At 43.1% G+C, this 22,733-nt stretch overlaps 1 protein-coding gene and 1 long non-coding RNA gene across 5 annotated transcripts in view; one reads left to right on the top strand and one right to left on the bottom strand.

The window, feature by feature from the left end:
• The window catches only part of KIAA1549L (KIAA1549 like), a 286,722-nt gene that overhangs the window by 132,666 nt on the left and 131,323 nt on the right, over positions 1-22,733 (bottom strand). For all 4 annotated transcript variants that reach the window (XM_068261355.1, XM_068261352.1, XM_068261354.1 and 1 more), the window contains 6 exons: positions 22,390-22,594; positions 18,436-18,569; positions 14,137-14,299; positions 13,862-13,921; positions 10,774-10,925; positions 8,402-8,573 (listed from right to left, as the gene is read on the bottom strand). In XM_068261355.1, coding sequence (XP_068117456.1) covers positions 8,402-8,573; positions 10,774-10,925; positions 13,862-13,921; positions 14,137-14,299; positions 18,436-18,569; positions 22,390-22,594 — 886 coding nt within the window. The remainder of the gene's footprint in view (positions 1-8,401; positions 8,574-10,773; positions 10,926-13,861; positions 13,922-14,136; positions 14,300-18,435; positions 18,570-22,389; positions 22,595-22,733) is intronic.
• The window catches only part of LOC137538924 (uncharacterized), a 94,623-nt gene continuing 84,368 nt past the window's right edge, over positions 12,479-22,733 (top strand). The window contains exons 1-2 of the long non-coding RNA XR_011024901.1: positions 12,479-12,589; positions 17,021-17,131. This is a non-coding gene — a long non-coding RNA (uncharacterized lncRNA). The remainder of the gene's footprint in view (positions 12,590-17,020; positions 17,132-22,733) is intronic.

Raw genomic sequence — 22,733 nt, 5'->3', positions numbered from 1 at the left:
CAAACACATAGGGGTAGGCCGGTGCCCTTGTCCCAGGCCAGGGTCTGTCACAGGGGAGACGCAGTCTGCCTTCCTCCATCAGCCGGCAAAGGGTCGTACGCTGGAAAATTCCAGAGTCATTGGAACTACCGTACGACCCCACGTCCACGTACACAAACTTGTAGTCCGCATCTGCCACTGCCATTAGAACAATGCTAAAGTATTTTTTATAGTTGAAATAATGGCTGCCACTCCCCACGGGTTTCTGAAGCCGGATGTGTTTCCCATCCAGTGCGCCAACACAATTAGGAAACTTGCACTCGGTCCAGAAGCCCTGGGCGATCTCCTCCCATTTCGTGGTGTCTGGCACAGGCATGTATCTGGCCCTCAGTCGCGTCCAAAGGATCCTCGAAGTCCTCACGACGATGCCTGCCACCGTGCTCTTCCCAATACGAAATGTGACATGTAGCGATGTATATGTTTGTCCAGTTGCGATGTACCTACAAGAGAAATAATCGAAATCAATTTTTCATGTCGTTACAGGAGAAAGGTTCAAGACAAGGTGGCGCAATATACGTGATGCATACGTGAAATGGCTACGGAAGAAAAAACTTGCCGAACGAAGTGGCAGTGGCAGGGGAAAGCGACAAAAAGACTACCAATTTGCCAAGCAATTGTCTTTCATCAATGCAAGCCTGGAACCTAGACTGTAAGTACCACTACTGTGGGCAGGAACTGAGAGCTCATTTTAGCAGACAACTACCATGACTTCGGCCATGTATTGCTATAAACTGGCCTCAATTCCCATGGCTAGCGAACTTTTCTCACAAGCTTTATCAAATGTTTGGTAGAAACGGTTGATAAAGTGTTTGCTAGTGTTTGCTAGCTCTGTGAATTGACGCCACATGCTGTTTGGCACACCAATAAATATTGTTTTTATCTACAGGACTGAAGACAATTTGGAGCAAGAGGAACCGACCCAGGAGGCACGGTTCAGCAGTGAGGAGAGCTTGGTGGATGATGACGTCGCCGATGTAACCTATTTCCCCGAGGAGAGGAGTAGGAGGAGGGAGTCCTTAGCTATCCCAGCTCTCTCCTTTGATGATGACTTGGTAGAAGAGAGCTTGGATGTTGAGGTTGCAGGACCGAGTGTGGAAGAAGCTGCACCTCCACAATCGACCGCTATGGAAGCTCCAGGGGAACAAGAACAAAGTGAGGAGCACCAAGAGACTGCAGCACAACCAGCGCGCAGGGCAACCCCGACACAGGCCAGAGGACGGGAAGATGCTGCCACACCACCAGTGAGGACCACCCCACCAGTGAGGCGTCGAGGTACCCTCCCCCCAACAAGGAGAGAGACAGAGTCCGAGATGTCCGGGGCTGTCTCCGGACTTCTCGGGATTCTTCAGAGCCACCAAACTCTCATAACCCGGCAGTTGCAAGATGAGGACAGGGGCCATATCATGGAGCAGTACAAGTCCCACATCACTTCACTGCAATGTGAGCTCGACGCTGTACATGGGCACTACAGGGACGAGCTTAAAATGATGCATGAGATGCACAGAGGAGAAATCGACCAACTGCGTGCGCAGCATCATCAGTCGGTGGGCCAGCTGCAGAACATGATGCAGCAAATGCATCAACAAAGCAAGGAACTACTGAAATTGCAGGCACACCCGTGTTTTCACACTGTGATGTCTCTAATACCATATTTGGAAAAGGTGCCTTCCCAAAACATGATGGCGTGCCATTCCACTTTGCTGGAGGTGATCAAACAACACATGGACACGCCATTATTGCAACCACCAATTTTTAGACCCCCACAACCAACAGCGGTGCCCACCTGGCAATCATCACAGATGTACACCGGCTACAGAGGCAGTCAATATGGGCCACCGCTGTCAGGGTCCAGCTCATCCACGACCAGCACCCAAGAGAGTCCAGATTTCCAGGCAGCAACTCCCACCTTTTCTAGTAGTGGTGCCGATCCAATTTGAAAAAAAAAGTCAAATTGTTCCTGGACATGCTCCTCTGAATACCTCCGATCCTCGGAGGAAGGATACCATCCCAGGGCTTTTTAGCCCAACCTTTTCCCTGCCCCATCTCCTTCAACCAAGGTTCAGAGGTGTTCAGATGACCATGTCAGGGAACTTTTGTTTTTGCTGGACTTGAACTTTAGGGCCTGGTGTCCCCGAAAGACACTACCTGGATCACAACCTTGTGCCTGTTGCACTGCACCTGTAGTCCTGCACCTGTGCCTTTGATTCCTCTTGTTCCTTACTTTGTTGTTCCTAATCACTTGCACAAGACCCTTGGAGCCATGGGTGAAGGACACCTTCACTGGTCGGTGAGAGGCCTAGCCTTTTCACTGATCTGTGTCCTTCATCCATGGCTCAGAGGGTCATGTGCCAGTGGTTAGGTTTTTAAAGCACTTCAATTTTAGGGCCTGGTGTCCCCGAAAGACACTACCTGGGTCACAACCTTGTGCCTGTTGCACTGCACCTGTAGTCCTGCACCTGTGCCTTTGATTCCTCTTGTTCCTTACTTTGTTGTTCCTAATCACTTGCACAAGACCCTTGGAGCCATGGGTGAAGGACACCTTCACTGGTCGGTGAGAGGCCTAGCCTTTTCACTGACCTGTGTCCTTCATCCATGGCTCAGAGGGTCCTGTGCTAGTGGTTAGGTTTTTAAAGCACTTCAATTTTAGGGCCTGGTGTCCCCGAAAGACACTACCTGGGTCACAACCTTGTGCCTGTTGCACTGCACCTGTAGTCATGCACCTCTGCCATCGGTTCCTCTTGCTCCTCACTTTGTTCTTGTTCCTAACCACTTGCACAAGACCCTTGGAGCCATGGATGAAGGACACCTTGACTGGTCGGTGAGAGGCCTAGCCTTTTCACTGACCTGTGTCCTTCATCCATGGCTCAGAGGGTCCTGTGCCAGTGGTTAGGTTTTAGAAGCACTAAAAATTTAGGGCCTGGTGTCCCCGAAAGACACTACCTGTAGTCCTGCTCCTCTGCCATCGGTTCCTCTTGCTCCTCACTTTGTTCTTGTTCCTAATCACTTGCACAAGACCCTTGGAGCCATGGATGAAGGACACCTACACTGGTCGGTGAGAGGCCTAGCCTTTTCACTGACCTGTGTCCTTCATCCATGGCTCAGAGGGTCCTGTGCCAGTGGTTAGGTTTTTGAAGCACTTTAATATTAGGGACTGGTGTCCCCGAAAGACACTTGGGCAGCTATGCCCTGCAACTCTTCCAGCACAAAGTTGGTGGTTGGTGTTCCTTAAAACTGACCGGGCTATACCATAGATATGTTATTTTTTGTCTTCCATGTTGGAAGAATGTTTTCATGTTGGAAAGTGGTTGTTTTTGCAATAAAAAAATTTGTTTTTACATACCTCAGTGTGATGAGTAGTTGTTCTTGTGGTGTAACTGCTCTCCTGAACGTGGTATCCTTCTTCCTAAGGTCATCCTTCACCATCTCCAAAAGGGTATCAAACCTGTCAGGAGATGGAAAGGAAGAAGCTGTAAAGTATGTTGTGGGACAAGGTGTTGGGTGGAGGATGGGGGAGGTGTGTTTACAGAGGTTTGGGAGTGTTGTGGAGGGTGGGGGTGTAGTGTATAGCTAGGTATACAGGGGTGTGGGGGTCAGGGTGGTGTGTTTAGCTAGGTATACAGGGATGAGGTGTTGTGGGGGTGAGGGTGGGGTGTTTAGGGATGGTGGGGGTTGGTGTATTTAGGCCTAGATACTTACAGGGGAATAGACATCCGAGTGTAGCTGTAGAACTTCTGTGGGTGTCGTCTGAGGTCCCGGTAGAGGGCCTGGAATTTTCCCTTCCTCTGCCTCCTGGCTAGTAGAGGGTGCACCCACCATCTCCTGCGAGGAGCACGCCTTCTCCCCACATAGTAGTAGGTAAACAACAGGAAGGAGAGAATTCCCAGGTAATAAGCGTAAAAAATGACTGGATCCATGGTCCCAACTGCTGTCTCTGTATCCAAGGATGGTCTCCACACGTCCAGCTGTCTCCAACAATGACCCCAGAGCTTCTGCTGACCTCCCAGAACCCCAGGTATTTATACAGGTTGTTATCTCTTTAAGAATCCGGATCCGGACCGCAACCGTGTTCATACCGCACGGAAACCGTATGCAACCGGACCGGATCCGGACCGGATCCGGACTGGAACCGTACGGGTCAGGTCCGATCCGGCTCCGGTGCGGTCCGGACATCCGGTGCGGTTTTTGCAAAACCGCAAGTGTGAACGGGGCCTAAAGGTTTTCTATTCTGACATCAACATTGAGGAGTGGATCCAGTACTGAATGTACTGAATGTCTTTAAAATGTTGATTTTCTTAAACTATGGAACTACAGATTTCTGTTATGATGAATATGTTATATATATAACAATGTACATTATGTTATTTTATACAGTGAGACTCTTTTGTAGTGTACTTTTCTAATAACTTTGGATGCCAGCTCATACTGTATCCATTCCGCTGTGTTGTTGTAGAGCAGACAGACACTGAACTTGTAACGGACAAGAATCTATCTATCTATCTATCTATCTATCTATCTATCTATCTATCTATCTATCTATCTATCATCTAATTATCTATCCTTTCACATGTCTGCTACACTACATTGCAGCACTGCATAGTTGAGGAACCCTTATTCCATTCTTTCTTGGAATGTGTTACACCCCAATGGGCTACACAATATTTTTTTGACCCTACTTTTCTCTCTCCACATTAATTAGCAGTTTATTTTATATTTTAATTTTTGGAATATTTCATAAAAAAAAATATTAAAGTATCTGCAATGAAAAATGTAAAATACCTTGGCCCATATGCAATTACGGTAACTTTTTCTCCTGAGTTTTCTCCTAGGAGATAATTTTCATTTTTTTCTTTAAAATAACTTTTAAGCATGTTACAACTGAAAAATTACCCAAACGTTATTGAAAAAGTACTATCACAATTGAGTATTTTCTTGCTCGCTGGTGGAATAAAATTAATTTTATGACAAGGGCCCATATGCAATATCTCCTAGGTGATAATTTTAGCCACTTCAGAATGAGTGCAGTTTTCACATATTAGCACTGCTCCAATTAATTTGCCAATAACTTTATTACTACTTATCACACCTAAATTATCTATGTATTTTTTTAGGACAAATTAGGCTCTTAGTGAGTAAAATTTTTGTTTTGCAATTACCTTATTTTCTAGGCATTTTAAAGGGAAAATAAGGGGAAAAAATGGAAAAAAAAAACACTATTTCTCCATTTACATCCATTATAGCTTTACAATAAACAGCGCTAACTATAAGTTAAACCCACAAGTTGTATTTGCTTATCCATCCTGGTTATTACAACATTTAGATTATTTCCCTAGTACAATGTATGGTGACAATATTGTATTTGGAAATAAAGGTGTCTTTTTTCTGTTTTGTGTTTTTTGCTTTCTCATTGTACGCTATCGATGATTACAAAACCTTTTTTTGCAAAATAACAGTAATATACCCTCATGGCATACATATTTAAAAATCCAACAATATAGTTATTTTCTTTTATATTCTTTCACTTTATTGTCATTGGTACAGAATATACAAAATGTGTATTGCTTATGATTCAGTTTGTTACTAAAAAGAATACACAAGACATATCCCTTAACGCTAAAACACCCTAAAATCTATTCTACTACTTATCACTGTTAAAATGTTACCCCATATTTCTTGTGTAGCTATACTAATACTTTCCCGAGTTTGATTATACTTTTGAAAATTAATTTTTATGCTGGATTGAGTTTGTCCCTACCCATTTCTCATGTGATGTGGGCCCAAGCTTTAAAATACACCAAAATGTATTCTCCAGCCATAAAATGATAAATGATACCACATGTGCCTCATTTAGTAACAAACTGGTGGTGCACTCTCCACAATTACATTGGATGTGTATACTCATCCAGTTAGGCTGATGTGGTTAAACTTGTCAATAAAATACCCTTTAAGCCACCAGAAAGCAAGAAAATACTCAAAATAATTTTGAAAGTACTTTTCCACCTACTTTTTGGTACTTTTTTAGTTGAAAAGTGCTGAAAAGATGAAACATTATCTCCTAGGAGAAAACTCAGGTGAAAAAGTGAATTGCATATGGCCCAGGGTGCCTGTGTTCATAGCTGCTGGTTTCCTCTCTGCAGATTTTAGTTCCAGCTAACTTCCTACATTGGTAGATCATTTGCTCCACAGCTCTTGCTACTCAAATTGCTACAGGGGGCTTAGTTCAAAGATAGACAGAAATAAGCAAAATCTGTTGGCAAAAAGGTCAGCAGCTATGAACTGCTGCACCAGGTATTTTAATGTTTTTGATTTTTTTTTATAACATTTTATATACAGTGTATCAGAAAAGATAACATGTATTGCTAATAAAAGCATTCAGGAAACAGGTCTGTTAAGTGGGGTGCTAAATAAGCTTTGTGCGGGAGGTGTAATAGTCTTTCATGAAGGTTATTATACCTCCTACTTCCTCTGTGGGAAACACATTTTTAAGAGAGGTGAATTCAACTCAGCTTTAGTGAATCGAGTTCCTGCCCTGATTGACATGGGCAGAAAAAGACTGATTTTATTGATTTTTTAATGCAAATTTCAAGGGGAAAAGGGAAAATGCATTGCAGAAAGGAGTATAAAACGGTGAATACTTTTATTTAATGCATCATGGAGTTTTCTTTAAATTAAACCATACCATAGTCTACCAACATAAAGGCACCTGAAATTCTCTTTATTATCCTTGCATTTTCACTGCCTTGTCAGGATCAATGTCTAGAGGCGGTAGAAATGTATGGCGCACAAAGAAAATATAAAAATAGAAAATGTATCTAAGTAGTACAAGCAATTTTGAGGATGAGATCCTACCTTAAATAAGTAGATCTCACTTGTATGGTTCAAAAAAAAATAATTTCTTTATTAAGCAGTTGTAGACAACGCATTTTGTTGTGCTCAAGGATACATCCAGGAGTCAGAAAAATAAAGGTTTCACTGAGCTGGGACTTCTTCCAGCCCCTAGATGTCTGTTAGGTCCCACGGCACAGTTCCGCTCTGAGCCAGGCCTCTGTTCTCCCCTCCGTGAAGATTGTGACCTGCAGCTGGGTCAGGGTCTTCTGAACATGCACGGGCGTGCCACGCGCCTCTCGCAGAGTGCTCCTGCCGATGGGTGCATGATCACAAGAGGCGCACGGCACGCCCGCGCATGTGCAGAGGATCCCAACACAGTTGCGGGTTGAGATCTTACACAGTGGAGAGCCGAGGTCTGGCTCAGAGTGGAACTTCGCCATGGGACCTAACAGACTTCTAGGAGCTGAAAGAAGCCCCAGGTGAGTAAAACTTTTATTTTTCAGATTCCCGGAGGTATACTTTTAATAAAGAAACCATTTTTTTTCTGAATCATGCACGTGAGACTTATTCAAGGTAAGATCTCATCCTCAAAATTCCTTGTTCTACCTAAGAGATGCATTTTCTAATTTGTATTTTTATATGTTTTGGGGTTCCTCCTACAGTTCTGCTGCCTCTAAGTTATCCCGGACGTGAGGGAATCACTGCTCTTGGAGTGAACCTTTTTTTAAGAGCTGTGTCCATCAGATGCAGATCACAAGTCCGAGTGGGGATGGTAGTCCTCATATGCTCGTATGAGTGGTTGCCTCCAGTAAGTAACCCAGCCTTGTGAATATAATCACATACTACTAATTCCTGTACCGTGATATCTTATGATAATACACCAGATCGGGCTCCCGCTGTCCCTGTGTGTTTTTCTATTTTTTTAACCTCGGCTGATCAATGCCTAGGCATTGGGGCAGAAACTGAAGAGAAACTGCTTTATATGGGACACAGAAAGCAATAAAAATTGTTCTAAACACCCCCATCAGGATTATTATTAGTTTGGTGATACTACTGCAACTGCATAGATAATCCTTTGTTTCTGTCCTGAAGACTCCAGTACAGATCTCTAAAGGCCGGTACCCACCAAACGATTTTCCAGATGAATGATTCTTCAGATGACCGGTGATTTTTTTTTAAGCAACGAACAATCATGTCCGTGATTTTGCGACTTGGGTACAGGTGTGCGATCACGCAAACAACATTTAGCGATAACGACTGTCATGGAGGATCGGATCTTTAAGATCCTTGGTGACTCCGTGCAAAGTATCGCGATCCCTTGGTTTCCTGTTCGCGCCCTTTGTGTCACGTTGCATATACCCTCCAGCCGGAAGATGGAACGCTCAACGTCATGGGGACATCGCTTGATCCATCTTCCTCTGTCGGGTGGCGAGTATTTAGCTTAATCATAACGCAAAAAGCAAAAAAAAGCATGGCAATACTCTGACATATATACGAAAACATTTTTTACAAGGAATTCGGAAAAAAGGAAGCTTACGATTGGCTTGTGTCCTAACAATATATCCTAGAGTCAGCGCCATAGTTTGAGGATCAATAGTGCTCAGTTGCTTGGCAGCGGCTGTGCCCAGGATTGGCACTCCATCCTTGTCAGCATAATAAGTCAGCTCAACTGGATTATTAGAACCATCCAATTGCTGCATTTTCACCATCTGTAAAACAAGGCAAAATTTCCAGTAGCTCACAGAGTAATTACATCTTTCACAAAGATAAAGGTACAAGGCAGCACTGGCTCTGCTTCTAGAACCTCAATGGAATATGGAATTTCACTAATAATGACTGTGATACAGAGAGCAGCATCATTCCTAGCCGCTCAGCATAGTGTGTAATGTAGTGTTGCACCACTTAATAACTATGAATGGGGCGGCGCATCCAAAGCGTACCAATGCTGTCCTATAGAGCATTGGCTGCCCAACCCTTCTCTAGCGTACTTGTCACTCAAGACTCCAGAGCACACATTACAATACACAGAAAATGTTAACATTGGAAGAGGATTCTACCTCCATACCAAGCATAATCATTGAAAGACAACGGGAGAAATGGCAGCGCATCCAAAAACCAGGCCAGATCTGAATGACTACCAACCGAGACATGAAGACCCCCTAGTGGCAACATACACACCTTGTATTGGTGTGTATGTTGCCTCTAGGGGGCTCTGCACTCCTCTGTTAGTAGTCATTCAGATGTGGCCTGGTCTTAAGATGCGCTGCCCTTCCTCCCCCTAAAAAAAAAATGTGTAAACCATTTTATGGCCAGCTGCTACCAAGTTCAAACTATGCTCCTCTGTTAATTAGTTAGAGGTTAGGGTCCCTTCCAAAATAGTATGAAATACTTTGCATGCAAACTGTTTTGGAAGCTAACATCCTCTATTAATTTTAATATGGTGCATCTGTTTTGAATGCAAGATGTGTACCCTGCCCATAATTAGGCTCTGCACACCTATGCTGGTAGTCATTCAGATGTAGCCTGCTTTGGGAAGTGCTGCCACCTCTTCCTGCTGTCCCATAATCATGGTAAGACCAGTATCAACATCACTGATGATTCTTTTATGTTATATTACCTTTCAAGTGTAGCTGACACCTGTATACTACCAAGATTTCCCTTGCTCTTAGAACTATTGAAATTTAACGTGAGCAATTGAATTTTGTAGTCATGGAAAAACTTTTTGGGATTCTTCCTGTCAGCCAGCAGACTGCATTGGTTTGCAGGGATATTATGTTTCTCAGCCTGGTCTTGAACCCGCCCCATGCAGGTTTGTAGTGCTGAGCAGAGTGTAATAACTCTCCTACATACCTGCAGAGCAGGTGCTTTCATGAAGACAAAGTTCATAAAAGGATCACTTTCAAAGTTTGTGAAGTGTGTAGGTGAAGAGGAATTTTTTTATTTTTAACCCTAACTGTGACAAAAGGGGTTTTATGTGTTGCAAACTATTGTGATTCTTAAGTTTTTTGAAGCATTTTTAATTCTAGAATAAAGAGGACCCTTACTGAGAGATTATGAAAGACATTATGAAAGCTGAACTGGTTTGAAAAAATACTAATTGCCTGGATGTCACACTGATCTCCTGGCCTCAGCAGTGTCAGTCGCACTCCGGCAACATACAGGCAGCTAATGTAGGGCGCAGGTCAATCACTGAAGTCTAAATATCTGACCTGCATAATCATTCTAGGTTAATAAGTGCAGAGGGTGGGTGGACAACCAAGAAAGCAGCATGGTCAGCATTGCCAGCTTTCCAAATCTTTCCTTGCAATTAAGGCCGGTTTTACACTGGAATTGTGCGATGCAATATGGTGCGAGCACAGGGTCATATGCATATGCCCACCCCACCCCGGCTAGTGACGTACTCCCTGCTGGGCAGTGAGTACGTCACTGGGATCACTGTTGGAATGCGCATGCGTGCCGCACTGCGCTCCTGTTATGCTCACTGCCTGCATTGTCCATTAACTGGCATAAGTGCATGATCTAAGCGCGGTTCATGAGACTCTGGGCCTAATGCAATTGACTTTTTCTCCTGCATTTTCTCCTAAGTGATATTTTTAAATTTATAAATAAAATGCCTTTTAAGCCACCAGAAAGAAAGAAAATACTCGAAATAATTTTGATAGTACTTTTTCGCCTACTTTTTGGTACTTTTTAAGTTGAAAAGTGCTGGAAAGTTATTTTGAACTGAAGATGAAAAATGACCTCCTTGAAAACATTGTGCCATTGTGTCAGATCGGATGCTTCCAGCGCATCGATTCGCACGGCAATAACCCTGCAAGGCTCCATGGACTTACAATGTAGTTGTGGCACCTTGCGGTAAGAAAGGATTCGAAGGTTCACAATGCAAGCCCAGCGTGCAAGAGGCCTTACCTGCACAGTGTAGCTTCCCACAGTAGTTGCTCGCTTAAATCTTCTCGACTGCTGACCGGAGAGTTGAAAGAGGGTAGCCAGTCTCTCTTCCATCTGCCTTGCAAAACTCTGGTTGTTCACCCCTAGCAGCTGAGGATCAACTCCCTGTATCACTGTAATCACACAAACAGCATACAGAATGACTCATTTAGTGACGATATATATAACTCTTTTGACATGTTGTATATCCATACACTTGTTTGGGTCCAGGAGAGCAAACCAACTCACACTTGATGTTGGAGGTCTGTCTATATCCTCCCTACCTAGTCTAACAAAACAAAATAATACTTTATAATCAGATCATTACATAGTCACATAGTTTGGTTGAAAAAAGATATTGACATTCAAAGGATTTGCAGCGAGAGCGATCGTGTAAACAGAGGAACGAGGAACGATCGTTAATCAGCAGAGATCCCTTATCCATGCCTGTGGGTAAGCCTGTGGGTACTAAGCTTTACAAAGCTTGGGTCAATTATCCTCCAGATTCTTCCAAGTGGTTTGTAACAGACCAATGGAGAGCCTTGGAGGGGAATTTAAAGATGCTTAGGGCTCTAGCTATACTAAGTATAGCTAGAGCTGCAGCAGGGTGCGGCATGTGTGGCGACGAGTGCGCGGAGATCTTCAATCAAGCTAACTGAGGATTTTTGGCGTGGGATCATATCCGAGGATATTAACGTGGGAATATTTTTTAAAAGGTTAGTATTTATGGTTAATTTAGAGCCTTAATATACTTTTTCATGGTTGCGTTTTTCTTTCTTTTCAACCCTTTGTGGAAATGGGTAAGGGGTACTATGTACCCCTAAACTCATTTCTCCTGGGGAGGGAGCTGGCATCTGGGGGTCCCCTTCTCCAAGGTGTTGTCGGCCCTCACATCCTCTTGGGGCACCAGAGGTGGGTAAGAGACCCTTGTCCATGGATAGGACAAAGGCTCTGGGGTAGAGGGGGAGGCTCTCCCCCATACCATGGACCACTTGGGCTGGTATAACTTAGGGTGCAAAGCCCTATATGGCCGGGACTCCGCATTCTGGCTTTCCCAGCCTGCTTCGGGGACAAGGGGGTTAAAGAGGCTCGGGAGAGGGAACCCCACGTATTTTTTTTATTTCCCACACTCTGAACATATATATATATATATACACATGTAATACATTATCTGTCATTTAAATATATTACTGCATTTAAATATAGACTTTTTTCCTCAAAAACTAGCTGTTAAATGTGTTCCAATTCAGATTAGTAATGGTTTCCACCACATGCTAGGTATCAGTTGACTAAGGTTGTGAAAGCAGCCCCCACCTGAATCCTGATGACACCCCCTCTAACCCGCCATGCAATTTATTAATTTGCAATCCGAGCATCGCAAAGGGGTTAATATTGTTTTTCTGTAATGAATTATGCTAAATACAATTTGCTTCCCTTTAGTGTGATAACCACCTGATTTATTTTCAAGAAACCCATTTAGCTAATTAGTTAAAACCATGCATCTGGCCATATTTTTTTAAACTCAAAGCTTTTCAATCAGCGTTGCTTCTTACCAATGCGTCTTTTATTTATTTTAATCACACATTCGTCATCAGTTCTCTACTGGAGGCGGCTTTGTTACACCTGGTTGCTAGGGCAACAGTACATAGCAGTTGTCATTAACTTAGTCGTGAACCGTGTTTCCTGATTTCAAAATATGAAGGAATTCTCAAGTGCTGCAATCATCCTGTATATAGCAAATAAGCCGGGGAATGTTTATACGAAGGTGCTACCGTGTTTGCTGTTTGTTTACCAAATGGTAAGTGCAGTTTTCATATTTACTTTTGTATAGCAGGGAATGAGAAGTATGACTGTGAGACAAAGAGACTAATTCTTCTCTGTAAGCTGGGCTTCATATGAAACGCATGAAATTGGCTATTCTCTCTCTTGGCTTTAATGAGAAAACTTACGTGGCAAAAGCAGCACTGCTCTATATCCTTAAAGAGGGACTGTAACCAAGGATTGTACGTCATCCCAATCAGTAGCTGATACCCTGTTTCCCACGAGAAATCTTTAAATTTTCTCAGATAGACCATTAGGGGTCTGTATGGCTTATATTGTGGTGAAACCCCTCCCACAACCTGTGTCAGGACCTAGGTCCTGACAGTTTCCTGTCCATAAGTCTTGTTGCATTGTGGGACATAACTGTTTCCAAATGCCAACCAACCAATATCTCCCTCTGTGCATATGTACTGCATGTTTATTAAAAAAAAAAACACTTTAGGCCTCATTTCCACTAGTGCGCTCCTATCCGCTTTTCATCAGCACATCAATGTTACAGATTGATACATTTTGCTGAAAAGCGGGCAGAAGTGCACAGATGGAAACGAGGCCTAGTCTATAGCATTGTTAGGGGGTGTGGTTATAGGTAATGGTAGTTGGTGCTGTCTGCCAGTAGTAAAGATGATTACGTGCAGGCTGATTGTGGATCAACAATGTAAAAACATTACATGGCGAATATCAATCATTTCTTGATCTCTCTTCTATTTTTTAACTACTCACTTTGCAATGTATTGATTTCTTTTTTTTCCCTCTTTTCGGTAAAGTTCCTCTTTAAAGTGTGACTCCAGGTCTCCATGTGTTGGAATCCCAGAGACAGCCGTCCCGACTAATGTAACTTGTAATATTTCTGACACTGCTGCACTGACCTATCTATAGCTCTGACTGCTGTCCACACAACTTTTAAATGCAACCTTTTCTGTCAGTGCTCTGTCTACCAAAACGGGGTTATCCACAAGGGAACCTAGGTGGGTGCCTAGGGCATGGTGGTTATACGTGGGCTTAGATCCTACTCCTCTGTAATCCTTTCCCCACCTCATTTTGCCAAAAAGTACTTGAAGATATGAAGAGGCTATATAAGTCAGTGGCCAGAATCAGCACAGAGTACAGGGTTTGCCATAACAAAGTGCTGTCAACAGTATAGATGTTCAGAGCTGATGAAAAGATAAAGAATAAGCAGGGAAAGCTACTTTTTGTAACTAATATCATGGACATGGAGTACAGTTAGTAAAAATTGCATAAATATCCTTACCTGTGGTCACCCAGTAGATGATAGTTGTACCGGAGGTGTCAATGTTTGGGTAATATAATGCTGGAAATAAACAGGAATATATAAAGGGTGAGGATAGGTGTTTCTCAAACGAGACACAATGCTTTTATTGCAATGTATCAGAATGTGTCAACACACATCGGAAGTTCTGAATTTGTATAATTTTCTTATAATAAAATATTGCAGAAACAGCAACTTGATTACACGTAGATGTAACACAATAATATCAGAAGAGGCAAACATCAAGGCACACTTACGCTCTGCAATGATGGAGGGAGGGTCTCCCAGGTAATAGCCCACCACTTCCCCAGAGAGTTTATTGAGCAGGTTGCTGGCTGTTATGCCATCCAGTAGCTGCCCATTACTGGTCACAACATAAATCAGACTGAGGTACGGATCCACCTTTGATGTGCTCAAGATCTGCAAAGACATGTACAGCATATGATGGTGATCAACGTCTCGTGTTATACATCAAGATGTATTCGGGATCAGTAATGAATGCCAGGAATGCATTATTTTTTCAATGCCTCTATTTTAAAGTGGAACTAAACTCAGAACTTCCTCCCTGCTCTAAAAGATTAGCCACTCCTCAAAGCTATCTTTAATAAAAGCCTTTGAAACTAAAAGATTAGCCTCAGCATAATAACCTTTATGGAAAACAATCTTCATTACAATTTATGGAAATTCTAAAAAAACCTTGAAGTTTCACTTGGTTTCACTTTTACAGGGAGCACTGAAAGGGTTAAGACTTAGGGCTTGTTTCACAAAAGAGTGCTAACTTTTAAGCACGGCCGTTTTCGCGCGAATTTTCGGCGTTTTCGCGCGAATTTTCGCGTTCGTGCGCAATTAAACGTTTTTGCGCGAAATCGTTATCGTTTTCGCGCGCTAACGCGAATTTTCGCGCGAAAACGTTTAATTGCTCGCGAACGTGAAAATCCGCGCGAAAACGGTCGTGCTAAAAGTTAGCACTCTTTTGTGAATCAAGCCCTTAGTGTTTACTGTATGCCGGAGCTGCCTAGGCAAAGCTCTCCTGCAGTCTAATCACAGTTGCTGATAACATCTAAGTAGACACTTTGGTCTTTTGTTTGAAACACAGAACACAGAGTTAAGTGTTCCACTATACGTGGAACAAAAACTTTTTATTGTGTGTTGTGCATGAGTTCGGGTCTGCTTTCACTGCAAAACTTTTTTTTGTGATTTCATTGTCTCCTGTACCTCCTGTCAGTAAAGATCCTGTTTCCTCTATACCTGTGGGTTGTTTCTATTAAAGCTTTGTGCAGCTGATAACATTTCAAGTACAAATAAATCTACAGCTTGTAAATTACAAATGTGATTCAATATCCGATCCAAGACACTTCAGGATTCCTTTGTTGGTATTTTGTGAAAAAAGCTCAACAGCAGAGTACCCTGCCAGCGGCAGCACCTGCAATGGCACAATCATGAATGACGGTGCGGATATAGCAGGTGCAGCACCAGCAAGACACGTCCTGCGCCAAAGCCCAGCAGTGACATGAAAGCTATGCTAACAATATGTTCGAGAAACGTTCCAGCGCAGACATAAAAGGAGAGACTGAGAGAGAGAGGATGAGCAAATAGCTGGAAAAAAAGTCACCTCGCTATACAAAACTATCATTATCACAGTTTTTCTTTTCCTGTATCCAGGTGAACAGGAATATAGTACATAGCCATTTTATTTAGCGACCACCTGCAGGGTTTTTTTGTTTTGTTTTTTTTGCTACCAATTTGCTGCAAAGTGGAAGGATGTAAAACTAAAGGTGGCCACACACCATACAATTTTTTTAAATTTCTTTTCAATTCAAGGATTACATAAAATTTTTCTGATTGATTGCAAGATTTAGAAAACCTGACCAATGTACCACACGTGTGTTTTCAATTATTCCACAATTCTGGAAAAAAAATTGCTTGGGTGTATATATTGACAAATTGACAATCTACCCTACACCAATCAATTTTCATAAAAATTGATCCCAAAAATCCATCACTCCCGATTGATATCGAAAAAAATATATGAAATCTGCTCGGATTTATTGATCGAATATTGATTTTTCAGGAAATCGGATCGCTTTTAGCGAATTTCTGTAAATCAGATCATTTTATTGTATTGTGTGTGGCTACCTTAACTGATATCGACAAAGCAAAACTGCTACGTGCAAGGCCAGATTTATCTGTTTCACACCCTAATCACCATGTACAGCTCCTTTGGGCAGCAGCTCCCCTCTTCCATGTGTTGCTTCCCATTTCAGCCTCCCTTTTCCATTTGCAGCCTCCTCTTCCATGCACAACAGCCTCTCTTCCATGTCCAGCCACCAGATTGGGCAGGGGTTGCCTACTCCTCTGGTCTGCAAATCCTTCCTTTCCAGAAATCCAGCCCCCTGGATGCATGTACCTTCAGAGAGACCCTGAACAAACTTTCAGTGTATCTGAATACAGCACATCCAAGCTATTACTAAACTCCCCTCATAATCTTTATCCCATACATACATTTTGTTACAGCATTTTTCCCTGAATATTAATCTCTTTCACCGTTGAGTCTTCCTGTGAGTCTCTGTGAAGTTGACACAGCAATGCCTCAGAGTTTGATCCTGTTGTGTCCAACTAGTGTAAATAAACTTCTGGAAGGAGAGCTGCAGAGGCAGAGATAACCCTTTGGTTTCTCAAGTAGCTGTTTTGACTACTTCAGGATCTTAAAGTGGACCCAAATTAAAAATTCAAGATTTCAGAAATAAAATCTATTTTCTAAATTATAATAATAAATAGCAGCCTTTTTTTCAGCTGCATGTTGACAAATATAAAATATTTTACATTTAGTGGAGGAACCCCTCCCTTCCTTTCATATTGCCGGGACAGAATCCGGCAAACTGGTGGAGTAGGTGGTGTCCGGCAAAGGAGGAATTGCTAACGGCTGCCCCCTGTATAACCCTAGTTATGAAAAGAGAAAGGTGAAAAGCATGCACTGAAATGCTCATAGGCTTGAAGGAGTGTTTATTTATCTTTGTATGTGTCAGAGTGGTGCAACTAAATATTTTGAATTAAAAAAAGTTTGGTTTGGGTCCGCTTTAAAGGGGCACTATTGCAAACTTATGCTGTTTCAATATCCTTTCCTTTTCCATGACTTTACAGATTGCTGATAATGAGATGTTTGCATGCAGTCCAACACGATCCACTCCAGCGGGTACACAATACTCTGTCCTACATCTCCCACTCCATTTCTGTGTGCAGTTTTGACTGAGGGTAACGTAGCCACTGATTATGTTATTTATTATCCTATGTTCATTCTATATTGCACAAGTTTACTTCGGGGTCATCTTAATCTCTGTTTCTTGTATTTTTAATCTCTGCCTTGTGTAGCCTTAAGAGGGAAACACACAGTGATACACACTACAACAAGTATCCTGATGTCACAATGCACTAAGTGAAGGCAGTACATGTAAATGTATTTGCTCACCTTCACACATGACTGGGTAAGATTTGCGTGAGAGCCACAGCAATGCGCTTGTAGCGCCATCAGGTACAATTGGGAGACCACTCATCTGCTGACTGGATGTGTGGTAACGTGTATCAGTGAAGCAGAAGAAGCTGCAGTCTCTCACACCTACAGTATAAGATCAAGCAGACTGACGCTGGAAGCCAATGGCACACTGAAGGAGATATGGGCCCAGTGTTACTTATTTTAGCTGTTTTAAAAGGCTAACACGTGACTTTCTTGCACTGAGGATGACTTATTACTAGTCCCTATTTCTTAAGCTATGTAATGTACACACACTACATTGCTATGTACAGTACTACGCTGCTCAAAATTATTATTTATTCTCAGGTGATGATCCTTTAATGAGGAGACCCCAAGAAACCTGTCAATTATTATTAGCAGATCACAGATATGTGAGTTGTGTAAAGGTGCGTACACACCTGTGACTGATATCACCCGTCGGGGATCAACCCCTTGGGTAACATCGCTGGGCCAAGGTGCACGGACGTGTGTCAGCTGTGTAGCTGACGACACCCTGTGTTGCTATGTAGAGGGGGGCGGGGCAGGACAGAGCAGCATGTGTGTGACGTCACGCTGTAGGCGGGAGAGTGGTATAAACAATAGTATTGGCCTTTGTTGGGGGTGAGTAGATCTGCTGGGTAAATCGCTTGCGTGTCACAGGTTGTGTTCGTGGGCCGCTGTACACATGCCTGATATTCGGCTAATGGGTTCATTATCGACCAACCTGAGTCAGGTGTGTGTACAAGGCTTAATACACAGTGAGCAGTTAGTGGTTGTTGTTTTTTCCTTCTGAGGACGGGGGAGGGAACGGGGGGGGGGGGTAGGGGGAGCGTATTTTGACAGGCAGTTTTCATCAGAGGTAAACGTTGATTATATGCACAGCATGTTGTATGTTAGGATATGGTTTGTGATACTATAGGTTTGCTTCTAAAATAAATCAATAGACCTGCACACTGTGGAGATACAACCTTCAAGCAGTGAAATGGCTGCATAGGCTGAGGTGAGCTTATTGCTTCCTCTTTGTCTTGAAGGATGTTGTGTTTCTCACCTGGACAGAGAGGCTGCCACCGCCCCCAGAGCTGCTCTGCCCCGCTTTCTCATAAGCCGTCTGTAACTTTTGTTCCATGCTCCGAGCATAGACACACGTGTTCACATTCCTGCCTGTCGCCATCAGTTTCAGCACTGTCAAAGATCACATTTGTATTAATGCAAAAGGTAATAGAGCAAGCATGGTGGCTAATGATAAATGAAACACATAAAAGACCTCATTTAGCACAGATCTAAATATACCGTGTGACAGCCTAACCACATCTGAGCTCTTATCATGAAGGAGGCTTACCATCCTGCTTCAGATCCCAACTAAACCCCAAACGGAGCAAGGCAAATACTAAAAGCAACCACTAGGATGAAGAGTGAATATGAACAGTGTAGAGAAGCAAAGCCACAGACAGAATCATTGTTTCCTATGGACCAGATGTACAGCTTGCTTCCTTTCCACCCTGGAATCAGCTGGTGGGTGGGTCAATCAGATGTGACTCCCAAACTTGGAGGAAGAATAGATGCCTAAGTGCTTCATACAGAATTGCTATATTACAGTAGAAGTCATGGGTCTGCATGAGGAGAGAGGACTTATGGTTTGGGGAGCTCAGTTTGCTAAGAGGAAATTTTGCAGAGAAGAGTGGTGTTAAGTACACCTGAACTGAGGGATATGGTGTCTTCCATATTTATATTTCATTTTAAACATTTCCTGTTGCCTGGCATCCTGCTGATATCTTTGGCTGCAGCAGTGACTGAATCAAACACCTGAAAGTAGCATGTGGCTTACCCAGTCAGACAGTCAGACTTCAGTCAGGGCACCTGATATGCATGTTTGTTCAGGGTATATGGCTAAATATATTAGAGTAAGTGGATCAGCAGGATAACCAGGCAATCTGCATTAATTAAAAGGAAATATATGTCAGTCTCCATATCCCTCTCAGTCTGTAATGATCCGCTCAGCTGGCTGCACAGGCAGACAGCTGTTTGACCATTCCCTATGTCTGAGAGATGCAGGTCTCTGGAAAAGAGACCTGGCTTCATCTTGCAACTTTCAGAGTTGCTTTGCTGAGGGATTTGCATACATGCAAATTGCCCAGCTGTCTCGTTTGAGGGCTGGCAGTATAAAAGCCTTCTGCTGACCAGAAGGCTTTGCTGGTCATAACGGTTTGTTAAATACACTCCTGGAGTGTCAGCCTTAGAGTAATGTATGTGTGTCAGTATTAGAGTAATGTATTAGAGTAATTCTGGGGACTGCACTAGGCAGCTCCTCTAGTGCAGTTAGCCTGCTTATCTGTTTTGTCTATGTTGCCTCTCTGCTGTGATTGTCCTGTCGCCAACGGTGGTCGATAGGAAATCGTCCTGTCTGTGGGTGCTAACCAGTGCAGCGGTTGCTACTGGATGCCCCTTCTGTTTCATCTGTCTTACTTGGATCACACCAGCCTCTAGCGGTAGCGGCTGTAGATCCTTCTGATCTGCTTTCTTGGAGTATAGCTGGAGCAGCGGTTGCCACCGGCTATCTCATCTGCCTGTCTTGCTTGGATCGCACTAGCCCCTAGCGGTAGCGGCTGTGGATCCTTCTGATCTGTGATCCTGTCCCTGAACCCGGATCGCACTCGCTCTGGCGGTAACAGCAGTGGATCTTTCCTATCCTGTCCCTGAACTTGGATCGCACTTGCTCTGGCGGAAGGAGCAGTGGATCCTGCTAAGCTCTGTTGCTTTACTTGGATCGCACTCGCTCTGGCGGAAAGAGAAGTGGATCTTTCCTATCCTGTTTCCTGTTCGTCTGTCTGTCTTGTCTGATACGAACGCTTGCTGTAGGCTCGGTGAGGTAACCGTTAAGCAAGCGCTCGCGTTCTCTGTTTCGTGTTTGGGTGGCGGGGGTTAGTTAGGCGTGCTTGTCTCTGTTGCGCTTAACGTGCGGAGATCGCGCTGTAAACGCGTTCGCTGTTGCGAATGAGTGCGGTGTTCGCGTTTAGTTAGCGTTTGTTATTTTCCTTATCTTCTCATCGTTTGATTTGCTGTGCCTTTGCTACTCCCGTGCCCTGTCTTGCTTTAACCTTGTGTCACCTCTGGCAATCGCCTCTCTCGCGATTGCGTTCCTACTTCGTATCTGCTGTTGTGTGTGCACCGTCGCGGGTTGGCGACTAGATTGGTGCACACACATACATTCTGTCCCTGTGCTCATTCTCATTCGCAATCGCTTCTCTTGCGATTGCGTTCTCACTTGGTTTCCTCTGTTGTGTGTCCACCGTCGCAGGTTGGCGACTGGATTGGTGCACACACATACATTCCTCCTCTGTGCTTATTCTGTCTTGTGTCACTGTTAGCAATCGCCATCTCTTGCGATTGCCTTCTCACCTGATCTTCATGGTTGTGTGTTCATCGTCGCTGGGTGGCGATTAGATTGGTGGACACACATACACTCTGTCGCTTTACTCTCTCTCTTTAAGGGCTATCTTGCCCTGCGTTCTTCCCTTCGCACAATTCCTAGTCTGTGGCAGGGCAGAGGATCTGTTCCTCTGCTCTCCACAACTCCATCTGCCGACAGGAATTTCCCTCTACAGGTGCGTTGCACCTTTTGCTGGGTTCTCTCAATTTATACGCTTGTGGAGGATTTCCGCAGTGTCAGCGCGCGTCCTGTGCGCTGACCACGGAGAGAATTCCACAATCGTTACACAGTCCAGGTGTGTTTTAAATTTGCATAGATTGGTGGACAGCTGCAAACAAGCATAGCTATATGGTTTCACACATATATACAGTATATATATTTTTTTAACCACTTTATCCACCACTACAGTATATCTACGTCCTCTGTGACTTCATCTAAGACACGAGTCAGTAGATATACGTTTTGTAGCAGAAGCAGTGCTGTGCAGGATTGGGCTTGCTCCTGTGCACATTTCTGGCACTATCTGATGCAGCACTAATTGGTGAACGGGAATATATGTTTCCTGAGCTAATGAGATTGATTTTTACCAATAAAAATACTTGTATTTTCTCAGTTCATAGTGAAAAATACACTCTGTAGCATTATTTCAGAATCAAATATCTTCACTATAAATGGTGACAGGAACATAATCTAAGTTTTGTGATAAGCAGTAAGAATAGCCAAACAAAATTTGTGTTTTTATCTACAGTAGCACTTTTTATTTTTAAACTGAAATTGGTAAAACCCAAGAAATGATGTGTTTGTTTTATTTTAATTCCTTGTTTTCGCATTACAATTCATAGAAAACAGAATTGTTGGAGGGAAAACATGGCATACAATGATAGCCTACTTTGTCTTGAATAAAACAATATATATTTCATTTCTGTGTCATAAGTAGGGATAAAGTTATTTCTGATTAAATAAGGACATAGCTAAACTGTCAAAACTGCTCTGGTCCATAAGTGGGAAACAAGGTCTGATGCGAAGTGGTTAAAATTAGCATTAGTATGCGTTGAATTGTACATGATAGCAGCCACTTATTATAAACTGCAGAAAAGATCACATTGAATGTAATACTGTTTAAGCTGCACAGAGCAGTTCCATCTGTTACTTATTTTCTATACACACACTAACTAAGTGGTTGAGGTTCTACCTCTTCCCTGATCCCAAAAATGTAATCCGTGTGACTATTTGGCTTATTCAAAAAACAGCAGTCAAACACACAACAAATGTACGTGTACTTACAACAGTGTTATAGCACAGGTTCCACAACTGGAGCAGCCTGTGTTACCTAGGCAACGATTGCTTTGGTAATTTAAAGCATGCTATGATATTTGCGTAGCACACATTACACTAGCAACATGGCCATTACCCGTGGCTCACACTAGTAGTGGCATAAGTAAAATTGCAAGCAGCTGCTGGCCAGTGAATATGCCCCATGTCCCTGCTGAAGAGATTTACACCACTTGCTGACTGGAAAGTAGTGAGGGGAATCCACTCCTATATCATTCATTAATTTTTACACCTCTCACTTACCAGTTTTGACTTTATAATTGATGGCTGGATTTGGCACCCATGGCTCAGCTACTACTGGTACCGACTGAAGGGCTGGTATAAGGCTCTTAAGGTAAGTAAAGTTAAATATATTACTTGCTGTGAGAGCAGTGACAATGGCTGATGGGATGTAAACTGAGGAATTCACCGACGCAGAGTATCCCACTGTCATATTTACTGTCTGCACCTGTCAAAGAAAGATAAGGAAGAAAACAGTTACTGATATCATACCTTCTAATGAGATGATTGTGGAGGCTGCCATCTTTATTCTTTTTTGCAAATTGCTATTTGCCTGACTGTTTTTGAGCCTCTGTAATTAAACTAAA

The sequence above is a fragment of the Hyperolius riggenbachi genome, chromosome 11, assembly GCF_040937935.1.
Source record: "Hyperolius riggenbachi isolate aHypRig1 chromosome 11, aHypRig1.pri, whole genome shotgun sequence".
NCBI classification, from domain to species: Eukaryota; Metazoa; Chordata; class Amphibia; order Anura; family Hyperoliidae; genus Hyperolius; species Hyperolius riggenbachi.
The sequence above is the reverse complement of the archived record's forward strand: the minus strand, read 5'-3'. Positions and strand labels throughout refer to the sequence as shown.